This window comes from Canis aureus, chromosome 20 (genome assembly GCF_053574225.1).
Source record: "Canis aureus isolate CA01 chromosome 20, VMU_Caureus_v.1.0, whole genome shotgun sequence".
NCBI lineage: Eukaryota > Metazoa > Chordata > Mammalia > Carnivora > Canidae > Canis > Canis aureus.
The window spans coordinates 49,028,138-49,052,484 of NC_135630.1; the positions used below are offsets into that span (position 1 = coordinate 49,028,138).

At 33.7% G+C, this 24,347-nt stretch overlaps 1 protein-coding gene across 37 annotated transcripts in view; it reads right to left on the reverse strand.

The window, feature by feature from the left end:
- The window catches only part of LOC144291790 (uncharacterized), a 186,377-nt gene that overhangs the window by 77,788 nt on the left and 84,242 nt on the right, over nt 1–24,347 (reverse strand). For 4 of the 37 annotated variants that reach the window (XM_077861573.1, XM_077861570.1, XM_077861577.1 and 1 more), the window contains one exon: nt 24,098–24,219. The exons of 31 other annotated variants lie outside the window; for them this stretch is intronic. In XM_077861573.1, the coding sequence (XP_077717699.1) occupies nt 24,200–24,219 (20 nt within the window). In that variant the 3' untranslated portion in view covers nt 24,098–24,199. Of the gene's footprint in view, nt 1–18,255; nt 19,079–24,097; nt 24,220–24,347 lie in introns of those variants that run through there. 2 more of the 37 variants (XM_077861572.1, XM_077861575.1) reach the window with 2 other exon arrangements.

Genomic DNA, 24,347 nt, shown 5'->3' on the forward strand with positions numbered 1-24,347 from the left:
GGTGACTTGTAAACACCTCCTCAGCTTTTAGTGAAAACTGCTCTTTTCATCCACCTTCCTCCTTCTGGGGTTCTATTGTTGTTTTAGGGCCCACATCAGTCCCAAAGAAAATACTCACATATCTCTTACCCTGACAAATTCTTGGAGAAGAGAATTATCCTAATATAGCCCCTGTATCCTACACACATTGCCTGCTTTAGCTTTCTCTGGTTTAAAGCTGGCCTCAGACCTCTGGATATCCCAGTAATCGAGAGCACATTTCAACTCTTTCAGTCTTCCCAAGGAAGAGCCCCTCATTAGGCTTGAGATTTTCGATATAGGTCCCCATCCCACCTCCCTCTCAGTTCTAAATTTTTTGAAATGTCTGTAATGAATATTTGTCTTACTTTGATATCTGATATCTATTTTATTGGGACCCAAAATGAGGGAGGAATAGTTCTGTTCTATCTAAATATCCTATGTTACAATTTTCAAATTTATGAAAATTTTGGTGGATGCATGTAATTCACTGATCATTACATATAATCACAGACATTCATGAAGCATCTTATATGTGCCCAGAACTATGGGAAGTAATAAGGACACCAACGTGATTAAAATAAAATTTCTACCTAATTGTTATTTTCATGATTAAAGTAAAATAGATAACAGAATAATATTCTAATGCTGAAATAATCTTTCAATAATATTTAACAATAACTTTCCCAATTTACACTATTTAACAATAACGTCTATCAGGAAAAGATAGCAAAGAAGTATGAGCATAGCTTTGTTTTTTCTGCCTTATTTGATGCCTGCTTCAATGCCCTGATCCTCATTTTCTAGGGTTAATAATCAGAAAAAATAACAACCTTTACAAACCCTCTAGTTATGAAACTTTTTGATTTTGTTATTTTAATTTTTTTTATTGGTATAGGTATAGTTGGTAAATAGTTTCAGCTATGTAACAATGATTTGATAATTCTATACATTGCAAAATGATCACAATTAATTTGGTTAACATCTGTCACCTTACATAGTTACAAAATTTTATTTTCTTGTGATAAGCACTTTTAAAATCTACTTTCTTAGGAACTTTCAAATATGCAATGCAGTATTATTAACTACAGTCACCATGTTATACATTATATTCCCATGACTTATTTATTTTGTAACAGAAAGTTTGTACCTTTGGACGCCCTTCATTCTTACACCAATATATACATTTCTGTGTTGTGATTCTTACCTTCAGAATTTTTAGATGATGATTGTTTAGACATACCTACCTCATATTCCTAATGCTTTGTCCTTTACTTACTCCTTTGGTGTGACAGTGACTGCTTGCCTATTTGCTTCAAATCTATAGAATGGGGCATCACAGAGCATGGATAGTATCTTAAATTTCAGATTCTCTCCATGACTTTTCTGAACCTCCTTCCACCAATACAGGCACACTGTTTCACAAACACACATTCTACATGTGGGGATAAAATGAAGCCTAAACCTCCCTCTTTCCCAGAATAATCACAAATTTAGACATGTGTATTCTATTGACTTCATTAGCAAGTGAAAAACAAATGCTTCAAGATAGTAATATATGAGATCTTCATGCATTTCTTGTGAAGATTTAAATTGCTAGGTTAATTTTGGAAGTGGACATGGAGGAAAGTTTCAAGAGGACAGTAATTTTGAAGAAATACTTTAATGTAATACACATTTATTTGAACAAAATGACAGAATAATGTGTGCATGTGGGGTGGTGCATGTTTGGAAGGAGAAAGGCTGTTTTTTTTTTAAGATTTTATTAATTTATTCATGAGAGACATAGAGAAAGAGGTAAAGACACAGGCAGAGGGAGAAGCAGGTTCCCTGAGGGGAACCTGATGTGGGACTTGATCCCAGGACCCCAGGATGATGACCTGAGCCAAAGGTTCAACCACTGAGCCACCCAGGTGGCCAGAAGGAGAAAAGTTTTAATGAACTCATGTATGTCTCTAGTCAATATTGCCTTGTTTTTCTTTTTTCTATGTTTTAACAAATGTGGGCAAATTACTTTTCTTTTTAAATTAAAATTGTTTCTACATACAATGTTCACTATTTAAATAATGTAGCTTTTGCTTAGTTAGGTTTTGTTTTGTTTTGAAATGTATTTCAAACTTTGTGAGACTTTGTGAGCCTCAGTTTCCTCATTATTGCAAGGATTAAGTATGAAAATAAATATTATCTTGTAAGCTCTTGAATGCTAGAAAAAAATATACAATGAGGCAGAGGACAGCAAATAAAACTGTCATTATCCGGATCATCATTTTCTAATCAGTGGACTTAAGAGTTATTCCAAGGAATTTACAACATTGAGGGTCATAATAAAGTCCGATTCCATTCTATTTTCCTATAAATTAATAAAATAAATACTTTAAAGTTTTCACTTTTAAACATACTTCAGAACACTAGAGTACTATTCAGTAAGCATGCATACCATTACCTAAAAGCATATGAGCACGCTCATAATTCAATTGTTCAATCAGCTGGATGACCACTCAATAGTTTTAATACTGAAAAATTAAATTTATTTTCTCACTCAGTCATGTATGCTTTTTTATGCTAAAAGTGGACTGATGATTAAAAATACAGTGTATAAGGAACATTGATATTATATAGAATGTATGTATCATGTATCATGAAACCTATGTATCACGAACCATGCAAAAATGGCAAATATTTTTTAATGTTGAAGAGAATGAATAACATTATACATTTTGAAAAACGCTGGTAAATGTTTATTAATCAGACAAATTAAGTGGAGCTTTTCTGCTCAATATAAGGAAGAAGGGCTCACATCTTTTCCAGAGTATGCCTCTCCCTACTTCAATGGCTTTTGTTTGAAGTATCAGGGAAATAGGTTGAAAACTACCATAACATATCTTTTTTTTTTTCCAGTGATTCTAAATAGAAAAGATACCTTTTTTGTTAAGAGTGACAACTTAGTAGTTGACAACTTTTCATTTATATGTTTCGATGCTGCATCCTAAGCTAATATTAGACATTTCTCAATGACAATCTCTTTTTAAATATTTTAGCCAATTAAAAAAAAAATGAATCTCTTGTAGTCATAGTCTTCATAGTATCAGATGGTGGCATCAGAATGACGCCTAACTAACAATTGAGTTTAGTGAGAAAAACTAGCTTATAAGAAAAAATATATATGGAAAAAGAAAAAAAAAAGAAAGAAAGAAAAAAGAAAAAGAAAAAATATATATAAATTTCCTTAAAAGGAAAATCAATTTATATTTGGTATCTATTAATATAGAGATATTTTCTTCAAATACATTTAAGATGTTTTCTGACTTAGTTTAAGATAGGTATTTGGGACCATCTGTTTTCTAATACAATTTTACTAAGGAAAGTAATAACAGCTTTTATGTGAATAGTAAAGAATATAATAACATTTCAAATAGCACCAAAGTCAAAAGGAAGAATAAAATAGTAGTTAAGAATAAATAAAATCTCTAATTATGCTTTATGTAGTTATTCTTCATTTTAGTAGTATCTATCCATAGAAAAATACATCATGTATAATTGCTAAGTTCTATTTCCTCATTTCCAAATGGTAAATGTAATAGAATATATTTTATTAAGCCATGAATATTAAAAGGAGAATCCATGCAAATAGCACACTACCTGAAATATAGGAAATTCTCAATGAGTGTTTTGGCTCTTATTACTAAGATCAGTGGAGAGGGCGTATGGTATGGTAAATAAGATACATGATTAAAATAAAATCAGTAAATTGGTATCTCCTATGCTTCCAAAAATTCACCTTAAATACAAAGGATGAGTTTTTTATCATACCAAAAGCTATTTACTAGGATTACAATCTATACACCTGCTATATGAAAATGAGATATCCAGAATTTTATAGAGAAAGCAAAATAGCATAATTAAGGAAATATTTCAGATTTGTTTTAAAACAAATCTCATTTCCAGTACTATAATAAAATTCTTTTACAAATGATATCAGAACAAATAATAAATTTATGAAACTAATTGGATTCATACAAGCTGAGCTAATGAGTGTCATCTGGGTCAGATCCTCAAATTATAAATAAATGTTGTCGTTTATCAACTGAACACTTTCCTCAATAAATCTTTGCACTGCTTTTCTTACTTCTCAGGAATATCAATTGAAATTCCCTTCTGATTTAGTAAAACAAGTTTACCTGTGTCTGACCTCTCATGGAGAGGAAATTTTTACCTTCAAACAATAGCTAATTCAAATATTGCATAATGCAAAATATAATTTGCACACTCTAATTGCACTACCACAATCATTTTTCATCTCCTCCAAATAGATATCTACCCCAGAAAAAGTGTTTGTTTTTATGAAGAAACTCCCAATGCACTTTTACAAGAAGCATTCATCTGTGTTCTGCTGGCATAGACCACCCTCAGTGTGGACAGCAAGTTTTCTTTTCTATTTGATTCGTGGGATGTTTATGTGGATAATTCCCTTGAAATTCAGCTTGATTTATAAACAATCTTCTGTGGTCTATTGAGCTATTAAATCCAGAGTATTAGCTCACTTGGAATATACATAAAGATAAAATCATCCAAAAGAAGAGCCCAACAATTATTTCCATTATAACATTTTTAGAGGGATGAAGTAATATTAGCTACAGAGGTAAGCAATATAAGATTTCTCAAATGAAGATGAGAACAATGGCATCTCTGTGGTCTCAGGGATGAGCATCATTCTAAGATATGCATTTCGCACTATATGAAAGAAGATAGGATCTATGGCTTACTCGGCTTCATTTTATTTTTACCCCCTAAAGTTCCTTTTGTCTAGATTGTCTTATTCTTTTGTTTTATTTTACTTACATTTGTATTTCATATGTTATTGTAAACCTTCATTCCTTCTGAAACCAATCAAGGAATATATGAATAAATGAATAATGATAAGTAATGAAGTAAGAAGCAGTATTGAATGTATAAATAGTAGAATGAATGAAAATACACTGTACTAGTCAAAGGATTTCCTGGGAGATAGGGTAAAAGTAAGGATTTGGGTTTTAAATTTTTTTTAAGTGCAAAACAGAGCACTAGAAAAATTCCTAAAACACATTTTTTTCAAGGGTCTGCCATGCATTTTACTTTATTTTTTTATTTTTTTTCCTTTTACCACCCTTGACCTCTTTCCTACATCTAACTTCTTTCCTCCTTTGTCGAATATTAGTTGACCATAAAGTTGAGGGTCCACTTCTGGGTTCTCTATTCTGTTCCACTGATCTATGTGTCTGTTTTTGTGCCAGTACCACACTGCCTTGATGACCACAGCTTTGTAGTACAACCTAAAATCTGGCATTGTGATGCCCCCAGATATGGTTTTCTTTTTTAAAATTCCCCTGGCTATCCGGGGTCTTTTCTGATTCCACACAAATCTTAAAATAATTTGTTCTAACTCTCTGAAGAAAGTCCATGGTATTTTGATAGGGATTGCATTAAACGTGTAAATTGCCCTGGGTAACATTGACATTTTCACAATATTAATTCTTCCAATCCATGAGCATAGTTATTTTTCCATCTCTTTGTGTCTTCCTCAATTTCTTTCAGAAGTGTTCTATAGTTTTTAGGGTATAGATCCTTTAACTCTCCTTATCCTAAGGCTTTTATGTTGATGCAAAATACTCAGTTAATGTGATTTAATTTAAAAAAATCATTATATTAATATGATAAAATTAGGTATTCATATCCCTGATATTAAATGATGGAAAGAAATTGATAGGGAATCCAAGTATTGAAATAAAAGAGGAGAAAGAAAGAAAGAAAGAAAGAAAGAAAGAAAGAAAGAAAGAAAGAAAGAAAGAAAAAAAGAAAGAAAGAAAGAAAGAAAGGAGGGAGGGAGGGAGGGAGGGAGGGAGGGAGGGAGGGAGGAAGGAAGGAAGGAAGGAAGGAAGGAAGGAAAAAGAGAGAGAGAAGTGAGCTGTAAAGCTGGGATGGATGGAGAGTTGAGAAGAAAACCAATTACTCATTGAAGGTGCCAGAAGAAGAACTGATGACATGAATTCATCGCTTCTCACCATAAAGGTGAATGATGGCCCAGACACTTAAACTCAGGAATGAGAAGAAAAAGGTGCATGCAAGTTTCTTCTATTTTTACCTGATTGAGATATAAAAAGAAAATGAGGGACGGGATTACTAAAGAAAAACTCCAGACAGTTAAGCAATTTTAGGAATGATTCATTTTGAGATATGGTCATCAATTATTTATAAGGGTTAATAAATAGATTTATAAGCAAAAGGTACATGGAATCTAGAAATACATAAATGCCCTACAAATTATTTACAACCCCGACAAGTCATAACACATGAACTACCGCCGAAAACACCATTTACTTGACTTTAAAATTTGCACCATAAACTACAAATGGATCAGTTATGGAGCATCAGCCATTTGTAATGTGCTGTGCAATATTTAACATCAACTAAATGTGTTCTCACTAGCTGCTGACCAGTTGGACTAATTTAATAAGAATTCCTTGTGCCTAATGATTTATTTGCAGGTAAAATCATAATAAGTATTTAATGGTCTTAATATCAGAGAAGTAATTCTCAAATACAATATCATAACTTAGATTTAGTGCATGCAGTTTATTATCAAGCATACAAAATTTAAAAATAAAAATAAAAACAATTGCTAGAAAGAATAGGCCACCTGTTACTTTTATCCCCATAGGTTTCTAGCTTTTCAAATTTATTTTTCCCCTTTTACTTTCACATTCAGGTCATTTCTTAAAATTCATTTGTGCATCCTATCTCATTCCTGTACCTCTTTTGTTCTAATTCTCTAGTCATTCCACAGCAAGCTCTTGGTTTTCAAAGGGGATGTACTTCTATTATGCATGGCAGTCAATAAGTGGAAATATTTCTTAGTTATCCTGCTTTCTGAATGAATAGTTGAAATATGAAATACTCAGTCTGCCGTCACTCAGAGACTCTGATTGCCACAATTCCCAGCCCAGTTTGTGTCTTCCTGTGTCCTTGTTCACCAAGAACCCATTACTCCCAAATGTAATGTCTACAAATGCATATAAGTTATGATAATATCTTTAGAGTGACATCCAAATTTATTGTTTTGCATATTACTAAAAGAGGTAATAAGTAATCTGTCTTTAAAATGCCATGACATCACAATCTCTTTATATTTTGCTTCATTTGTCAGCATAAGCTAGCTTATGTTGAAAACAAAATGTGGAAGTTGCTAAGTATAAATTTATTTCCCATTTATTCAATATGTCCAAGAAATTACACCGTGTCAACATACAGAGCCCTTCCTCATTCTGTTTCTATAGGTGCACATTCTCTACTGAGAGAATGAATGTCTTCTCCAGTTGATCTCCTCTATATGGTTCTGTAAGTTGTTTCTTTTTTTTCTTTTTAAACATATTTTTTAATTTGACTTTGAGGTTTTTTAAATTTTTATTTATTTATTTATGATAGTCTCTCACACACACACACACACACACACACACACACACACAGAGGCAGAGACACAGGCAGAGGGAGAAGCAGGCTCCATGCACCGGGAGCCCGACGTGGGACTCGATCCCGGGTCTCCAGGATCGCGCCCTGGGCCAAAGGCAGGCGCCAAACCGCTGCGCCACCCAGGGATCCCTGTAAGTTGTTTCTAATATTATAATATTACACTGGTATAATGATGCTTCAGTGAATATCGTATGCATGTTTGTGTTCGTGTTGTCAGAAGTATATTTGTAGGCTAAACTTTTGCTGAAGGGGATACTGTCAAGCTTTTAATTTTTTCTCAATTTCCTAAGTGAGAAAATTTCATTATAAATGTATTTGACATTATCCCACATGTTTAAAGAACACTTGCTTAATTTTCTATGAACTCTCTGCTCATGTCTTTTGTCCATTTTTTGAAAGTATTTGTATTCTCTTAAGTATTAGACTTTTTTTATATATTAGGGATATTAGTCCTTTATCTCTGATTCGTACTCCAATATTTTCTTCTAGTGTGTTACTTGTTTCTCTACTTTGCATATGATGTAGTATTATTAGATGAAACAAAATTTTTCTTTGTTTTCTTGTCAAATCTCTTTTACTGCTTCTTGACTTTGAGTCATAGAAAATTTCTTCTCCATATCAAAGTTATAGAAGGAGTCACCCAAGTTTTCTTCTAGTGTTTGTATGGTTCAATTATTTTTAATTTGCACTCTGGTCTATTTGGACTATTTTTATTAGTACTGATTTAAGGTGTTTCACTCTCAATAAAGCTCTCCACTGAATAGCACTTCTCTCTGTTTACCTTCTTTAATCTCTCCCTAACTCCTCTTTCTAATTTCCCTCTCTAATGATACCCTTAACTAAAGCTATAATCAGAATCATTAAAGAAGTTGAAAAAAAAAGAAAAAAAATAAGTTGAATAATCTGTTTCATAAATATGATTTTTCCTTATATTGATTCCTTTCCTATTAGTCTTTGCTTTGGGAACAAGAACTTCAATATTTCAGTGGCATTAATAACAAAGATTCACTTCTAGTCACATTAAAGGATGGCACTGTGTTATTGTGGTTCTGTTTGGCTGGGCTGCAGGTAAACTGGGTTTTTATTCCTCATTCCTTCTCATTCCAGGGCTCAAAGAGAAAAAGAAACTTCTGTCTAGGTATGCCTTTATTTTATGCAGAAAGCTGAAACAAGAGGGCACTAGCAAAACCATGCAATAACATTAAAATTCCACCAAAATGCCAAAACACACCACTCAGAAAAAAACATGTCACTCTTCCAAAGCCAAAGTCAATGAAACAGGGAGGTCATGTAACAATAGGCAGAAAAGTAGCATCCTATAAAAGGGAAGGTGAAAACAGCTGGGAAAAATCATCCTTCATATTGCTTCTGTTTAATTTAATAATAAAAGTGAGATTCTATTAAATATATTAACAATGCCTTAATTGCAAATAAAAAGTGACCTTAGAAAATTTGGAGAATAGGGGTGCCTGGAAGACTCAGTGGGTTAAGCATCTCCCTTCAGCTTAGGTCATGATCCAGAGTCCTGGGATCAAGCCACACTGGGCTTCCTGCTCAGCAGGGAGTCTGCTTCTCTCTCTCTCTCTCTCTCTCCCACTTTGCCCCTCCCCCTGCTCATGCTCTCTGTCTCTCAAATAAATAAATAAAATCTTAAAAAAAAAAGAAAATTTGGAGAATAATAAAAAATGGTAAATAAGGAAAGGAGTACTATGTATAAACTCAATATTTAGGTGTAAAGGCTATTAATGTTTTACGTATATCCACGAGTTAATATCACAATATACTGTTCAAAATAGTATCAATTTTTCCAATGCTGTTATTACTGGACAAAATAAAATTTTCTTTTAGCAAAGATGACTATATGTGTGGTATATTAAAAATACATATACTTTAGATGTGCAAAAATATCTTGCAATTTATTAATTTTTGTCTCTACCTTGAGCCTTTTAAAGTACTATTTCTATTCCTTTAATTCCGGCTATGGAATGGGACTTTTAAATGACAGTTCATTTATTTTCTACATGAGTCATCCAATTAAAGGACCTTTACCAAGGTTGTTAGACTTTCAAATTTACATAATTTGACAGTTGGCTCATTTGATAGCCTTTACTTTAAGAATGTCATCTTTGCTAGTTGCCTATTTTATTGTTTTAAAATTATGCTTACACTGCTGAAGACTGCAGAAAGAATGACTCAAAAATGTTAGTCTGAATATGAGCCAATAAGACAAATACATGCTTAGTTCATAGACTGCAACTTTCTTGAGAACAGTCTCCTTGTATGCCCAAAATCCCTGATAAAGAATAGGCACTGAATGAATTTTAAAATGATGCATTAATGAATTGTGTCTCTCCCCTACCCATGCTCAACTTGATCAAGGAAAAACTCAGTTGCATACAAGTCACAGGCATGTTCTAGAGAATTTCTGACCTTTTCAACAAATATGATTTGAGAGCCTTCTATGTGACAGACACTGTGCTATATATTAGGGCTAAATTGATGAATAAGATAGTACCTCTGCTCTTGGCAGCAAAGAATTTTCAGCTGGCTCTGGGCAAGGGCCATGAATGGACAGATATTATCAATATATTTTCAGATGCAACATTTAGACAGGTTAGGCTAACCTAGAGTTCTCATTCTTGAATGCATATTAAAATAGCCTGTATGGTTTTTAATAATATCAATACTTTGGCCTCACCCAATTCTAATTTAACTACACTAGGATAAAGATTGTATGTAGATGGTTTTAAAAGCTCCCAAGGTAATTTTAATGTATAATCCTGGTTTAGAATCATTAGTCTGATTTCTCTAGTACCTTGCTATTATGAATGTGGTTCTTGGACTAGCATCATTTCTATGGCATAAGAGGTTACTAAAAAGACAGATTCTTAGGGCTTATCTCAAACTTAGTGTATCAGAAGCTATATTTTGACAAGATCTTTCAGGTAATTTAGGCATATACTAAAATTTAGTAAGTGCTGTGTTCACTATATAAGGTATTATGACAAAATAATATCTTGGGATGGTTGAGAGAAAAGAGTGGTATAATACCAAAAATGCTAGGAACCTACTTGCTAAAAGAACTAAGTATCCACAGTCTGTCCTGAAGTCAGTAAGATCATCAGTTAGATTTTTGTCTACATACTTAACACCCCTTAGAAGAGTATTAATGTTGAAGTTGACCAAAGGGGATTGTTTTGAACATTTACTCAAAGAGATTTAAGATATACCACATGAGGGTATGAAGGACATAAATTGCATGAGGACAAATTCAGAAGCTTCTTACTAAAGCGTAAAAATATGGGCACTTAAGTGTATATTTAAAAGATAACCCAAGTCATTCCTGAAAAATTGGCAGAACCTTGAGTTGCAGAGAGTAGTAAAGCTGTGATCAAAGATCTCAGATTTGATTTCTTCCTGGAGGAGTTATGTTTGGCAAGAGCTATTAGAATATAGTGGATTTGGTTTAAACATGGCTTTGGTAGGGAAATGCCTTAGTTTTGTTTTTGTTTTTGTTTTTTTTTTTTGAGATTTTATTTATTAATTCCTGAGAGACAGAGAGAGAGGCAGAGACACAGGCAGAGGGAGAAGCAGGCTCCCTTCAGGGAGCCCGATGTGGGACTTGATCCTGGGACTCCAGGATCACGCCCTGGGCTGAAGGCAGCCCTATACTGCTGAGCCACCCAGATGCCCACTTCGGTTATTTCTAATGTTCGAGTCTGTGTTTGCTGATTGTTACTAACCCAATAACAACTAAAGAGGTTGAATCACTAATCAAGAACAAAATAACAAAGAGAACCCAGGACAAGATGGCCTTAGAGATTAATACAAACGAACATTTAAAAAAGAATACCAGTTCTTCTCAAACCCCTCCAAAAACACAGATAAGGAAGGAACACTTCCAAACTTATTTTATGAGGCCAGCATTATACTATACCCTACCAGACAAGGACCCTATAAGGAAAGAAAAATATAGGCCAGTATTTCTGATGAACATAGATGCAAAAATCCTAAATAGAATATTAGCAAACCAAATTCAAGAACACTTTAAAAAGATCATATGTGATGATCAAGTGGAATTTATCCCAAGAATGTAATGATAGCTCAAACTCTGCAAATCAATCAATGTTATACACTGCATTAACAAAATGAAGGATAAAAATCATATGATCATGTCAGTAGTTGCATAAGTGTTGGCAAAATTCAACACCCATTCATGAAAAAACTCAAAACTCCACAAAGAAGGTTCATATACTTCAACATAATGAAGCACAGATATAGCAAGCCCACACCTAACATCATATTCAACAGTATGTTAGTATGTTAAAAGAGTTGAAATTTTTTCCTTTCAGTTCTGAATCAATATAAGAATGTCTTCTCCTGCCCACTTTTATTCAACATAGTATTGTAAGTCCTTGTCAGAGCAATTAGGCAAGAAAAATAAATGAAAGGCATCCAAGTCAGGAAGGAAGAAGTAAAGTTTTCTCTATTAGAAAGTGACATGATATTATATGTAGAAAATTCTAAAGCCTCCAGCAAAAGAACCATTTAGAACTGATAAGTAAATTTGGTAAACTGGCAGGATTCAGGATTCAAAATCAATATATAGAAACCAGTTACATTTTTATACATTAAAAACAAACTATCACAAAGAGAAATCAAGAAAACAATCCCTGTATAATAGTATTAAAAGGAATAAAATACTTAAGAACATTTAACCAAGGAGGTGAAAGTTCTAACACTGAAAACTATAAGACAATGAGGAAAGAAATTGAAGAAGAAACAAATAAATGGGAAACTTTTTGTGCTTATGGATTGGAAGAATTAATATTGTTAAAATGTTTATAATACCCAATCTACTAATTCAAGGCAATCCCTATCAAAGTTCCAAAAGCACTTTTTCATAGGAATAGAACAAACAATCCTAAAATTTATATGGAAGAATGAAAAGTTAAAGCAATCTTGAGAAATAGGAACAAAGCTGGAGACATCACCTTCCTGATTTCAAACCACATTACAAAACTATTATCATCAAAACAATATAGTATTGGCATAAAAGCTGATGAATAGATAAATAGAACAGAAGTAAGAGCCCAGAAAAAAATTTAATTTGTACATATATGATCAACTAACTTTCAAAAAATGAGCCAGGGAAATAAGTGTCTTCAAGAAATGTATTGAGAAAACGGATAGTCACATGCAAAAGAATGAAAGTGAACCCGTCTGACACTATACACAAAAGCCAACTCAAAAATGATTGAAGGCTAACATGTAAGACCAGAAGCCCTAAAACTCCCAGAAGAAAATAGTGCATAAGCTCTTAGACACTGATCCTAGAAATGCTCTTAGACATTGGTCTTAGAAATGACTTTTCATTTGATTCCAAAAGCAAAAGCAATAAAAGCAAGTTAAACAAATGGGAATTTTATTAAGCTAAAAAGCTTCTGTACAGCAAAGGAAACAATAAAAAATATAAAAAGTAGCCCAACATCACTAATTATCAGTAAATACAAATAAAACCATAGTGAGATATCACTTTTATGTGATAAAATGTATATTATCAATAGACAAGAAATAACACATACTGATGAGGGCAAGAAGAAAAGTGTAACTTCCTGGACCATCAGTGGTTTATGTGAACTGGAGCAGCCTCTATGAAACAAACAGTACACAGATTCCTTCAGAAATTAACAATAGAACTATCATATGTTCCAGTAATTCCACTTCTAGGTTTATATCCAAATTAAACAAAACCATTATCTCGAAGAACTATCTGAAGAAAATGTGATCTACATATGCATAAGAAAGAGAAAGAAGGAATCCTTCCATTTTTGACAACATAGATGAACCTGGAGGGCATCATAGTAAGTGAAATAAGCTAGAAAGACAGAGACCAACAGTATAACTTACATGTAGAAGTAAAAGAAAACAAAAAGTTGGACTCATAGAAACAAGGTAGGAACCACAGAATGGTTTCCAAGGGATTAGGATGGAGGAACTAGGATGATGTTGACAAATGCTACAAACTTTCAGTTATGAGTACGTTTTTAGGATTTAATGTTTAACGTGGTGACTACAGCTGATAACACTGTATTGCATAATTAAATTTGGTAAGAGAGTAGAACTTAAATGTTCTCACACACAAATAAATGTGAGGTGATGGATATGTTAACTACGGGAGAATCTTTTCACAATGTATGTGTATATTGAATCATCAGATTGTACATTTTAAATATCATACTTTTATTTGTCAATAATACCTCAATAAAGCTGAAAACAATAAAATATCTTGTGTTAACAAATTTCTTAAAAAGCCCTTTGAAGTTTTTCCATTTCCTCCTCTTTAAAGAATAAAGGTCAGTTTTACTAAACTAATTGAATATCATGGATAATTTCCCTAAGTTTCCTCCCTATTCATTCATTATAATCCTATTATTAGATAGAAGTTATAGGTATAATTAATATGTAAAATATGAACTAGGAGTCTGCATTTATTTCTTTAGTGTAACACTGCTGGGAAGAGGAATGAGATATTTTTCTCTTCTGCTACTAGACTCTACAGACAACTCCTTCCTCCCTAACAGTTGTAACAGCTCTACCTTTTCCAGAATGAGTGAATGAAAAATTTTGATCTGCTGAGTGATATCTATTTTCTTTGCAACTCCATATTATCACCTTTATATTAGAATTTAATGCCCAACTATCAGTTGCTTTGATTGTGTACCATTACTTAAAAAAAAAAAAAAAAAGATTTTATTTATTTATTCATGAGCAACACAGAGGCAGAGACATAGGCAGAGGGAGAAGCAGGCTCCCTGAGGGGAGCCCATATGGGACTCCATCCCAGGACCCTGGGATCAGGCCCTGAGGCAAAAGCAGATGCTCAACCACTGAGCCACCCAGGTGCCCCTATTGTGTATTATTACTTAACTATCATTCCACACTGCAGCTGCTGGCTACCATTACTACTACTACTAACCATATGATTTATTCACAGTTAATAGATTATGGATGCTAGCAAAGAAGATCGCATACATAGTTTAATTAAATACTTAGAAAAATTCTGTGAGGTAGGTGTCATTACTCCCTTTTATACAGATGAGTAAACATATTTGTGCATATGGTGACCCATAAATGTGCACAAAGTAACAACAATAAGAGTTAAAAGCATTTACCCTGTTTCAACAACAGTTCTAAAGTTTCACCTCTATAACTTCATTTAACCCTTACAACAACTTCAAGAAACAGAAACCAGCATTATCCACATTTTATAGCACAGAAAGTAAGGCACATAGCTGCTAGATTTCACATGTAGGAGCCAGGATTAAAACAAATGCATTTCTTGGAGGCTTTAGAGGGTAGGATTACTTTGCTGTCTCAGACAGCCACATCCAATTCAAAAGAGCAGGGGTACTTACTCTGTCAAAGAGCCCCAAATCTCTGAGTTACAAGTCCAAAGTAAAGGGAAAAGTTTCTTTTACTGCCTAGGTCCTTTGCTTTGCCTTTAGGGGTGAACTGCACTTTACTGGAATTACATCCTGAGATTACATTCCGGGCCAGAAAGACCGGTATGTGTATTCCCTTCTTCCTTTGTTGATTTCACGTTTGCATTGTTTCGTGTGCTTTTATGAAAATTCAACAGGAAATGTGAATTAAACAGTTATCTGGCTGCCATGTTACTATGAAGCATTTTATCACTCCATGAGTAATTCATAATGCTTCCAACTAAAACAATTTGGGAATATGTAAGTGATGAATCACTGAATTCTACACCTGAAACCAATTTTACCATGTGTGTTAACTAATTAGAATTTAAATTAAAACTTGAAAAAAAAAAAAAAGCAGTTGGGAAATTTCTCTTTGACAGTGATTTAAGAATCACTCCAGTCTATGTGTCTTTAATTTTCCCTTCCTCTCTTATGTCATTCTAGCTTTCAAATCTGACCATACTAATCCTTTGCACAACATCTTTTAATGACTCTGCGTAGGCTATTGGACGAACTCAAAACCAATTACCTGGAAGGCAATGCCCTTAATGATCTGGCTACTGCCCAAATACATAGCCTCTTGCTTTTCTGCTCCTCCTTTTTCACTTTGAATTTCAACAATCCTCAACTATTTCTCAGGTTTGTCCATGTAGGGGTACATGCACTGTACATGAAACGCTTCAATTCATCCTTTAGTTGTTCTTAAATACTCCCCTAAACTTGACATTGCCCCTGCCTTTCTTTCCTCCTGTTTTTCCTTCCTTAGTACTTTGTACAAAATATTGTACAACATACTGTCTAGAACAGTAAATGTCAATTAATTCACAAAATTCAATTACAGTGAGTGTTCATAATGTGACAGGGGTCTTCATTAAGAATCTCTCCTCACCACCCTGCCCACTTTTGGAGCTCCATAGTTCCTGTGGGAAGAGTGCTCTCAACTCTGTTCTACACCTGAATGCTACCTTCCTTGTTTCTACTCGTTGATCTGAGGCCCTATATTGATATCTTCTCCTGAGACTTTTCAGGCTTTCTGTTTCACTTATTTCTAGATTGAATTTTGAAGTCCATCTTTCTAATTTCATTTTTTGTTGTTGTTTTTGTTGTTTGTTTTATGTTGTATTGTTGTTGGTTTTTTTTGGCCACAAATACACCCAATAGCACATATCCAGCCTCCTGAAATCTCAGTCTAGGAAAAGCATTAGAGGCCTCACTATAAATGACAGTCATTTTTTTATTTTACTTTTTTGTTTGTTTGTTTAATCCATCTTGAAGGAAGGAATTATGTTTATGCTTGGCATAGAAAAAAAAAATATATATACATAATCCTAATTAAATAAATGAACAACTAAATTAAATTAAATTGTTATTGCTACCTTGGTCACTACAGGGTGATTTTTGACACTGGTATTCTATTCAATTTTCTCTCAAGTGGTTATGGTCTAAGAGAGTGCTTTATAAATTGTACTCTGTGGAGTCCTCAGAGGGTGATATGGGTATGCTGGAGGCAGGGGATGAAAGACTAGGAGGGCCAAGCAGGCAGAGCTCCAAGCAGCTCACATGCATTTCAAGCAGAGAAAATCCCCTAGTGTGCATTTTATGTGTTGGACTTCTTCCAAATATTTCAGCTGAACAAATGTTTCCAAGACTAAAAAAAAATTTAAAACTCCAAAACCACTGATGCAAAGCTAAACTGAAAAGTGGCAAAGGGTAACTTCCATAGCACTTAAACCCACTTACCTTGTCTCAATTGTACTTTAATAAATTTCCATGAACTCGAAACTTTTCTGACTATGATACTGAATTTGCCAAGAAGACAAACAAACCATTACATGCTTGGCAAAGTTGCTTCTACATCTTTAATGATGACAGACTTCCCAAGAATATCTGATGGACCAAATCTGCATAAGCAAAAGGATTTATTTACTCCAGCATTTCTTCACATAGGAAATTCGATGATTTAATAATTCCATACCACTTTAACTCCTTGGCACCTAGAACTTGAAATGCCTCCTGACTGAAAGACAATTGCCAACAATGAACACCTTGGAAAATGCTAATGCAAAAGGATTAGTAAGCTAGTGCAGATAAAATGAATTATGCTTAGTACTTACAGGTTTTCTATGGGCAGTAGTAGGATAAATGAGGTATTATTAGTACTGTACATTTTGTGCCAGAGGCAATATCTAGCACTGTAGTGCTTTGTGCTACTTGATATGCCAGCCTCCACAGTATGTTCTTCCAAGCTGATGCTGACAGAGCAAAGTAACACACAGAGACAAAATCCTTTAAGTTCCTGTGTTCCTTGAAATAAAGGAAGATAAAAAATCAATGCATTATGTTAATTTGAGAATCAAATAAAAATGTACTGTGGATTTTTTTTTAACCTATCTCCTATGGCTATTAATCCACACCAAAAAAAAAAAAAAAAAATCAAAGGAAATGGTTAATCCATTAAAAAGGACTTAAACATTTCAAAGATACTTTTGAATTTTATTTTATTCTTTTCTTTTCTCCTCACTGATAATCCTCATGTTTTCAAAGGAAAGAGGCCTCTTGAGATTTAAGTGATTTCTCTCATGGTGTCAGTATCTGTAGCAGAGACATCTAGAGACAGTTTGCAGTTTTATGACCCTTTAAGGAAAAGTGGTAAAATGTCATCTCTGCTTTTCCTAAATAGATGGCATATTGATAGCAATGAACATTATTTGCCAACATTAGCAAAGAACGAATGCTCCATTTCAAATCTCAGTACTGAGAATATAAGGACAAGAAGCTAGCTATACGATGAGGACACTGCATGTTTATGAAAGTTATGCTTTGATCCAATGAGACCTAAATTGATATGTCATACACTTTGCCTTCATTAACGTGTGTTATCACTCAACTTCCTGCCAGAAAGTTCCACATCATCTTCCACTTTTTAAATTAGGCACAGTAGACTAGATAAGAACATTACATTAGTTTGAGAAATATATTTGCCAGTAAATGGTTTTTATGCAAGAACATATGCACCCCAAATATTTGAAAATTAGCCTATTGTAAACACTACAAATCATTTTAAAGTTACCTCTATACTCACAGAGTGCAGAGTCTGCTAAAGCATCATTTTAGAAGTTGTAGCAACAGATAATAAAATATTACAGAATCAAGCTTTCACTTTCTCTTATTAACTCTCAATGTGTGATGTGAGCCTGCAATATGAGTAAAGAAAATCATCCCTATTGATCCATTGCAATGATTAATGAATTCATTCATTCATGCATCTATTTATTTAGCTGTCCACTTATCTGTCACCCTGAGTGTGACATAACCGTGTAGGTGCTAAGACCCCAACATACAATCCACATTCTGCTCTTGAGGGCATGGCGGTAATATGGCATAGAAAATAACATGGGCAATAGAAATGTAAGAAGATCCAGGATAGAAGTGAATTTCGGGTGCTATGGCAGCAGAAGCCAGAAGTTAATTTGATGAGTTCTTTAGTTATTCCAGTGACCAAATGTTTCCAGGAGAATTTGAGAAGACTTGTGTTCCCTTCATAATCCCTTGCTTGGATTTGGAGCCATCTCTGTATCTGATTACTCTTCAGCCATAAACTTCCTGTACCAGGGCTTTACCATCACTACTCAATTGCTCAGAGAAGTTGTCTTCTGCTCAGGTTCCTTCATATTTTTATAAAGATTTTGTTTATTTATTCATGAAAGACAAAGAGAGAGGCAGAGACATAGGCAGAGGGAGAAGTAGGCTCCCCACAGGCAACCCAATGCAGAAGTCGATCCCAGGACCCCCGGGACCACAATCTGAGCAGAAGACAGATGCTCAACCACTGAGCCAGCCAGGTGCCCTTCAGCTTTCTTCATATATGAGAGGATTTTTAAATTTCTTTCTTGAAAGTCAAACATTCCTTTGTCCTAATTTCACAGAGCTTCCCTTAGGTTCTTAATGTAGCCAGAATTTCAGTTTCCACCATCAGAATCCAGTCCCAATATTATAGTCCTTATTTAAACTGAAACTTGCAGCTGTACAACTTGCCAGCATTCTTCACATTCCCGATTCACTTGTATCTGCTAATTAAAAATAAAAAGTACACCAGCCCTACAGAAAATTAGAGCCCTCTTCCCAATCATTGACATGTCGGTATCAAAAGTCCAACTGAGTTTTAAGAATGCTATGATTTTCAACTCATATTCTAAAAGATTTAAAAGTAATAACCATCCCCAAAATTTAACATAGGATAGATGCCATGACAACATTGTTTTCAGACACAGAACTTGTGACAAAAATTTTGTAACTTTATAATCACTTCACTTAGAAAGCATTCAAATGTTAAAAAAAATAAATTTTGTTTCTTACAGGCTGCCTTTTCCTACTGTGAATTTGGCTGCTGCAATCCCAAGAAATAAAAGCTCTCCCTTGGATAGCATTAGTCATCACTTTCTCATTATTAAGCCTCCTAAAACACTGACTCATACTGATTTTCTTCCTCCATACCTCATTTCAGAATATCTCTCCTTGTCACTATGCATTAATGCATAGCAAATTCCATAATATGTTTTCTATTTACCCCTGTAGCTATCTCTTGCATATGGTAATTCAAAACTTCACATTAGGCCCAAACTACCATATCCCACAATACAATAAGTTAGTCAAAGAGGTAGGAGAGCAAGTAGAATGAATTGTATTTATTATACATTGAAAAGAAAATGAGATAAAGAAAGTAAAAAATATTTACATGTATGTAATCAGATAATAATTTTCTCTGTTTGTCCTTTATGGATAGTTACTTTTTCCCAGTGAAAGCTGGTAGTCCATTCTCTAGAAACATCTATAGTATCTAAAGATGTTCTTGGGCAGCGGGTAGCTCAGTGGTTTAGTGCCACCTTCAGCCCAGAGTGTGACCCTGGGGAGCTGGGATCAAGTCCCACATCAGGCTCCCTCCAAGGAGCCTGCTTCTCACTCTGCCTGTGTCCCTGCCTCTCTTTCTCTCTGTGTCTCTCATGAATAAATAAATAAAATCTTTTTGTTAATAAATAAAATCTTAAAAAAAAATCTTTAGAAAAAAAGATGTTCTTTAGTACTATCTAGATTAACAATTATCCAATCAGTCATCAACTGCCTCTTGAATCCATTGATTCATTTTAAAAACATTTATTGAGAAGCTACTATGGGTCTATCACTACAAAGGAACTGAAGATATAGTGATGGCTGTGACAGATGTCATCTTTGGCTTCATGGAGCCTGTGATTTACCGGAAAAGACATTTTACACAATGTTTACTCACATGATTAATTGATATCAACAATAAGAAATGATAGTAAGTAAAATTAGAAGACGAGGTGTACATATAAACGAACCCTAAAATATTTTGGAGAGTTGATTATAGCTTCTCTGAGGAAGCTGAGATCTAAAAGATGAATTAGTCACTGAATACAGTGAGAATAACACTGTAGGCTGGCAAACATAAGGAAGAATGGTCTAAATACTATCAGGGCATAAGAAAATCTAGCTCCTTTAATTAGCTATTAAAAAGCCAATGTTCCTAGAGAGAGGAGGGAGCAAGAATGAGACAGTATAAGATCAAGCAGTATATCTATATTTTGTATATTAGCACAGAGCATGAATAAACATTGGGATATCCTTCAGAGCTTTCAACAGATAATATGTGGCATGAATAAGATCTTACGTCACAAAGACCACTCTAATAGTTACATGAATGGATTAAAGGTAGGTCAAGAATCATTGTGGATGGCCTCACAACCCAGCAATTATACTCCCAAGTAGCTACCAAAAAGAAATTAAAATATATGTCCATATAAACATTTGAACATGAAGCTAATATTATCATAGTAGCCAAAAAGTGGAAATGACTCAAATATCCATCAGCCGATAAATGGAGAAACAAAATGTGATATATTCACACAATGGAATACTAGTCAGAAATAAAAAGGGATTAAATACTGGTGCATGGAACAACATAAATGAACCTCAAAAGCATTATGCTAAGTCAAAGAAGAAAGAAGCAAAAGACCACATATTATATAATCAAGTGTATATGATATCTAGAAAAGGCAAATATATAGCTAGTGACTAATTAGTGATTTTCTGAAGGATGGGGGTCTGGGGTAGAAGAGGGATTGAGAGTTTTACTGTAAATGAGCATGAAGGATCCTATTGGGATGATGAAAAATCTCCTAAACTGATTATGATGATGGTTACATGTCTCAGGAATTTACTAAGAATCACTGAATTGTATAGTTAAAAACAGGTAAATTTTATGATATATAAGTTATATCCCAAAAGAGTTGTTAAAAACAAAATTCATATGGGTGTATTTGAAAATCATTTAAGAACTACAGTAGACTCGATGTTATGATTGACTTGGGTTTATAGCCCAAGTGGAGAGACTGTGTATGTTTCTGGCAGGAACAACAGTGTGGATTATGGATCAGATTGTGCAGTGGGGAGATAATTATGCCAGTTATAAACACATCCTGATTATTCCACCTTTACAAGTCAAGTTGTTACTCTTTTACTAAAACATTGGCAATGCCCACTCTTAGAAATAAGGCTAAAATACAGAATACTAACATCAAATCTAGCACCATCTTCCAGGTACACTGCTCTTTTAATGCTTTTTATTTACGACAAATCCATGCCAAAGGTGTAGACTATGGAGATTTCTCTGGTAATCCTGGGCTTGGTAGATGCCATGGTGACTTTCAGTTCTATAGCACCCAAACAACTCCACAAAAATTAACAAAGGTATAATGCTAATCTGAGACAGTAGCACACCCTCTTGGCTTTGAAGAGACATAGATTGTATATGCACACATATTACAGGAATCTTATTACAATAAAAAATGTATTCTAAAAAAAACATGCCATGTATCCTTCTACTTTCTTTATATATTTTGATTTGGGCCCAAGACAACCTGCTAATTTGGATTATCAGTCTAATTGCTAAATAATGTACAAAAGGCCCAGACAAGTATAGACTGTGGTTTCCATCTTTTTTACTATGTGGCAAGTTTGTTCATGCTATTCAATCTTTAATACATCATAATACACAACTCTTTATTCCTTTCATAATTAAACATAAATCAGATACAAAAGGAAAAAGAATCCCTAAATATGAAAGACCATGTTATCATTTCTCAACTGCATTAAGAGGCATTTGTTTTAAACATTGAAAACTCAATATTTTCTTATCTGGGTAGTCAGAAGTAAATTTTCTATGGAATCACTGTGTTCCCATGTATAGAAACTCAAAAAAAAAAAAAAAAAGAAACATATTTTCTTGCATCTCTTTTTCCTTAACTATTATTATTGAGTACTTACTATGTGCTATGCTTCTCTACAACTTTATAATTTCTTTCTATACTTTTAAAAGTTACTTCTTAAAAAAAATAAAAAATAATAAAATAAAATAAAATAAAAATAATAAAAAAATAAAAGTTACTTCTTTACCCAACCAACCACTCTAACTGATACAGGCTTTAGCGTTTTAGAAATCCCAGCCCTTAATGTTACAAAGATTTCAAGACTTGAATTCTCTATGTCTTTATTTTTGTAACTGTCATCACTTGAACTGTAGAATTATTACCTAAAGCAGAAAAAATGCACATGCTTTGGAACAAGAGCTGTGTAGACTAAGAAAAGGAGACAATCAGAAATACTTTGTCCAGCTATTTTTCACAGCACTTATTTGACCCATGATAAAACCCCCATTCACTTGTACAATCAATTTTGATTTTTAGAATTATATGTCCTGATTAATGGAGGTATAAAACTGCATGATATATGCTGGAAACTACAATATATTCAATGTTGATGATGAATAACACTTAAAGCAAAGTATATTAAGAGACAAGGCAGGAGGAAGAAACTGCTCTAGGTATTTATTAAAAATGCCTATTTTATTCTGAAGATATTTTGTACACAATTAAATGTTTTAAGCATTGAAATGATATGCTAATATTTGCATTTTTAGAGAGATTGCTTTGATAGTAGAATGGCATATTAATTTGAAACAGACAGGACATGGAGCTATGTCAGAGACTGTTGTCATAGTCAAGGTGAATAATGATTAAAGCCAGTATTAAAAGAGAATAGTAATGATGATGGAGAGGTAATTCTATAAGAAATATTTCAGAAGTAGAATCTGAAATTATTGGCATTGTATTGTATGTAGGGAAGTGTGAAGTATCAAGGATAATTCCAGGTAATAATATTGAATAACTCATTGAATAGAAGGGCCTTCAACAGAGAAACAGAGTACACAAGAGGAAAAGGTTGGGAGGATAATTAATTCTCGTTAGTGCCTACACGTGATTCTCTATAATAAAACAGAATTTCAAATGCAGGGAAGTTGAGTTGATTCTAGAAAGCATTATAAAAGGAGGCCATCGACTTTTTATTGCTATATAGACATAACAGTGTGTGTTTTCAACTCCTTCTCTCAAAGGCTCTCCTAATCAGGATCTTGAAATGATAAGTTAATTTGAACAACATTCTTAGAATTGTAGAGTTCCAAGTATACCATCATTTCACACCACTTGTATCAAGTAACAAACCAGAAAGGACTATGGTATCTCAACTAAGGAAAGTTTTAAAAGAATTTATAAACATCAGTGTGTGAGCTACTTTTAAAATTTCAATAAATTCCTTTCCTTTCAAATTTATTAAATAAACAATATTTTGAGTCACTGTTATGCATTTGAGTACCTGCCTGGATCTGCAGAAATAATCAGTGGAATTGCCTTGGTCTTATCCAAATGCAAGAATAGACTTAGGATTTAATGTCCCTTCATTTCCTACCAAACTGTTCCTCCTCTTGAATACTATAGCTTATGTGCTGCTACCCTTTTAGACTGGAGATTTCAACTTTCCGTATCTCTTCATTATGTGTCTAAAAAGTTGATAATTCCAGCACAGATTCATATTCGGCCTCATACCCTAAACCAGTAAAACATAAGGATCGTGTCCATAACTATTACACATACAGTATTTTGCACATTTACTTATTTAAAAGGATTCTTTTTGTAAAATGATTATTTTTCCTTTAGATATTAAAATATTGTACAAGGTTTGTATAATTCATTAACATTTATTTTAAGTGCCACACCAATGTGATGCTATAAGAGCTGTTATACCCACTTCACAGATGAAAAACTTCAAGTTCAGAGTGGTCACAGAGCTGAGTTCTTATCTGAAAATGCAATAAAATATTCTTATCCTTCTAAAATATACTTCTATAGCATAATTAATTCTTTTATGATTTCTTTTTTCCTCTGTACATCAATTCTGATTATCTCTGTGTGCTTCAAGGAACAGAAA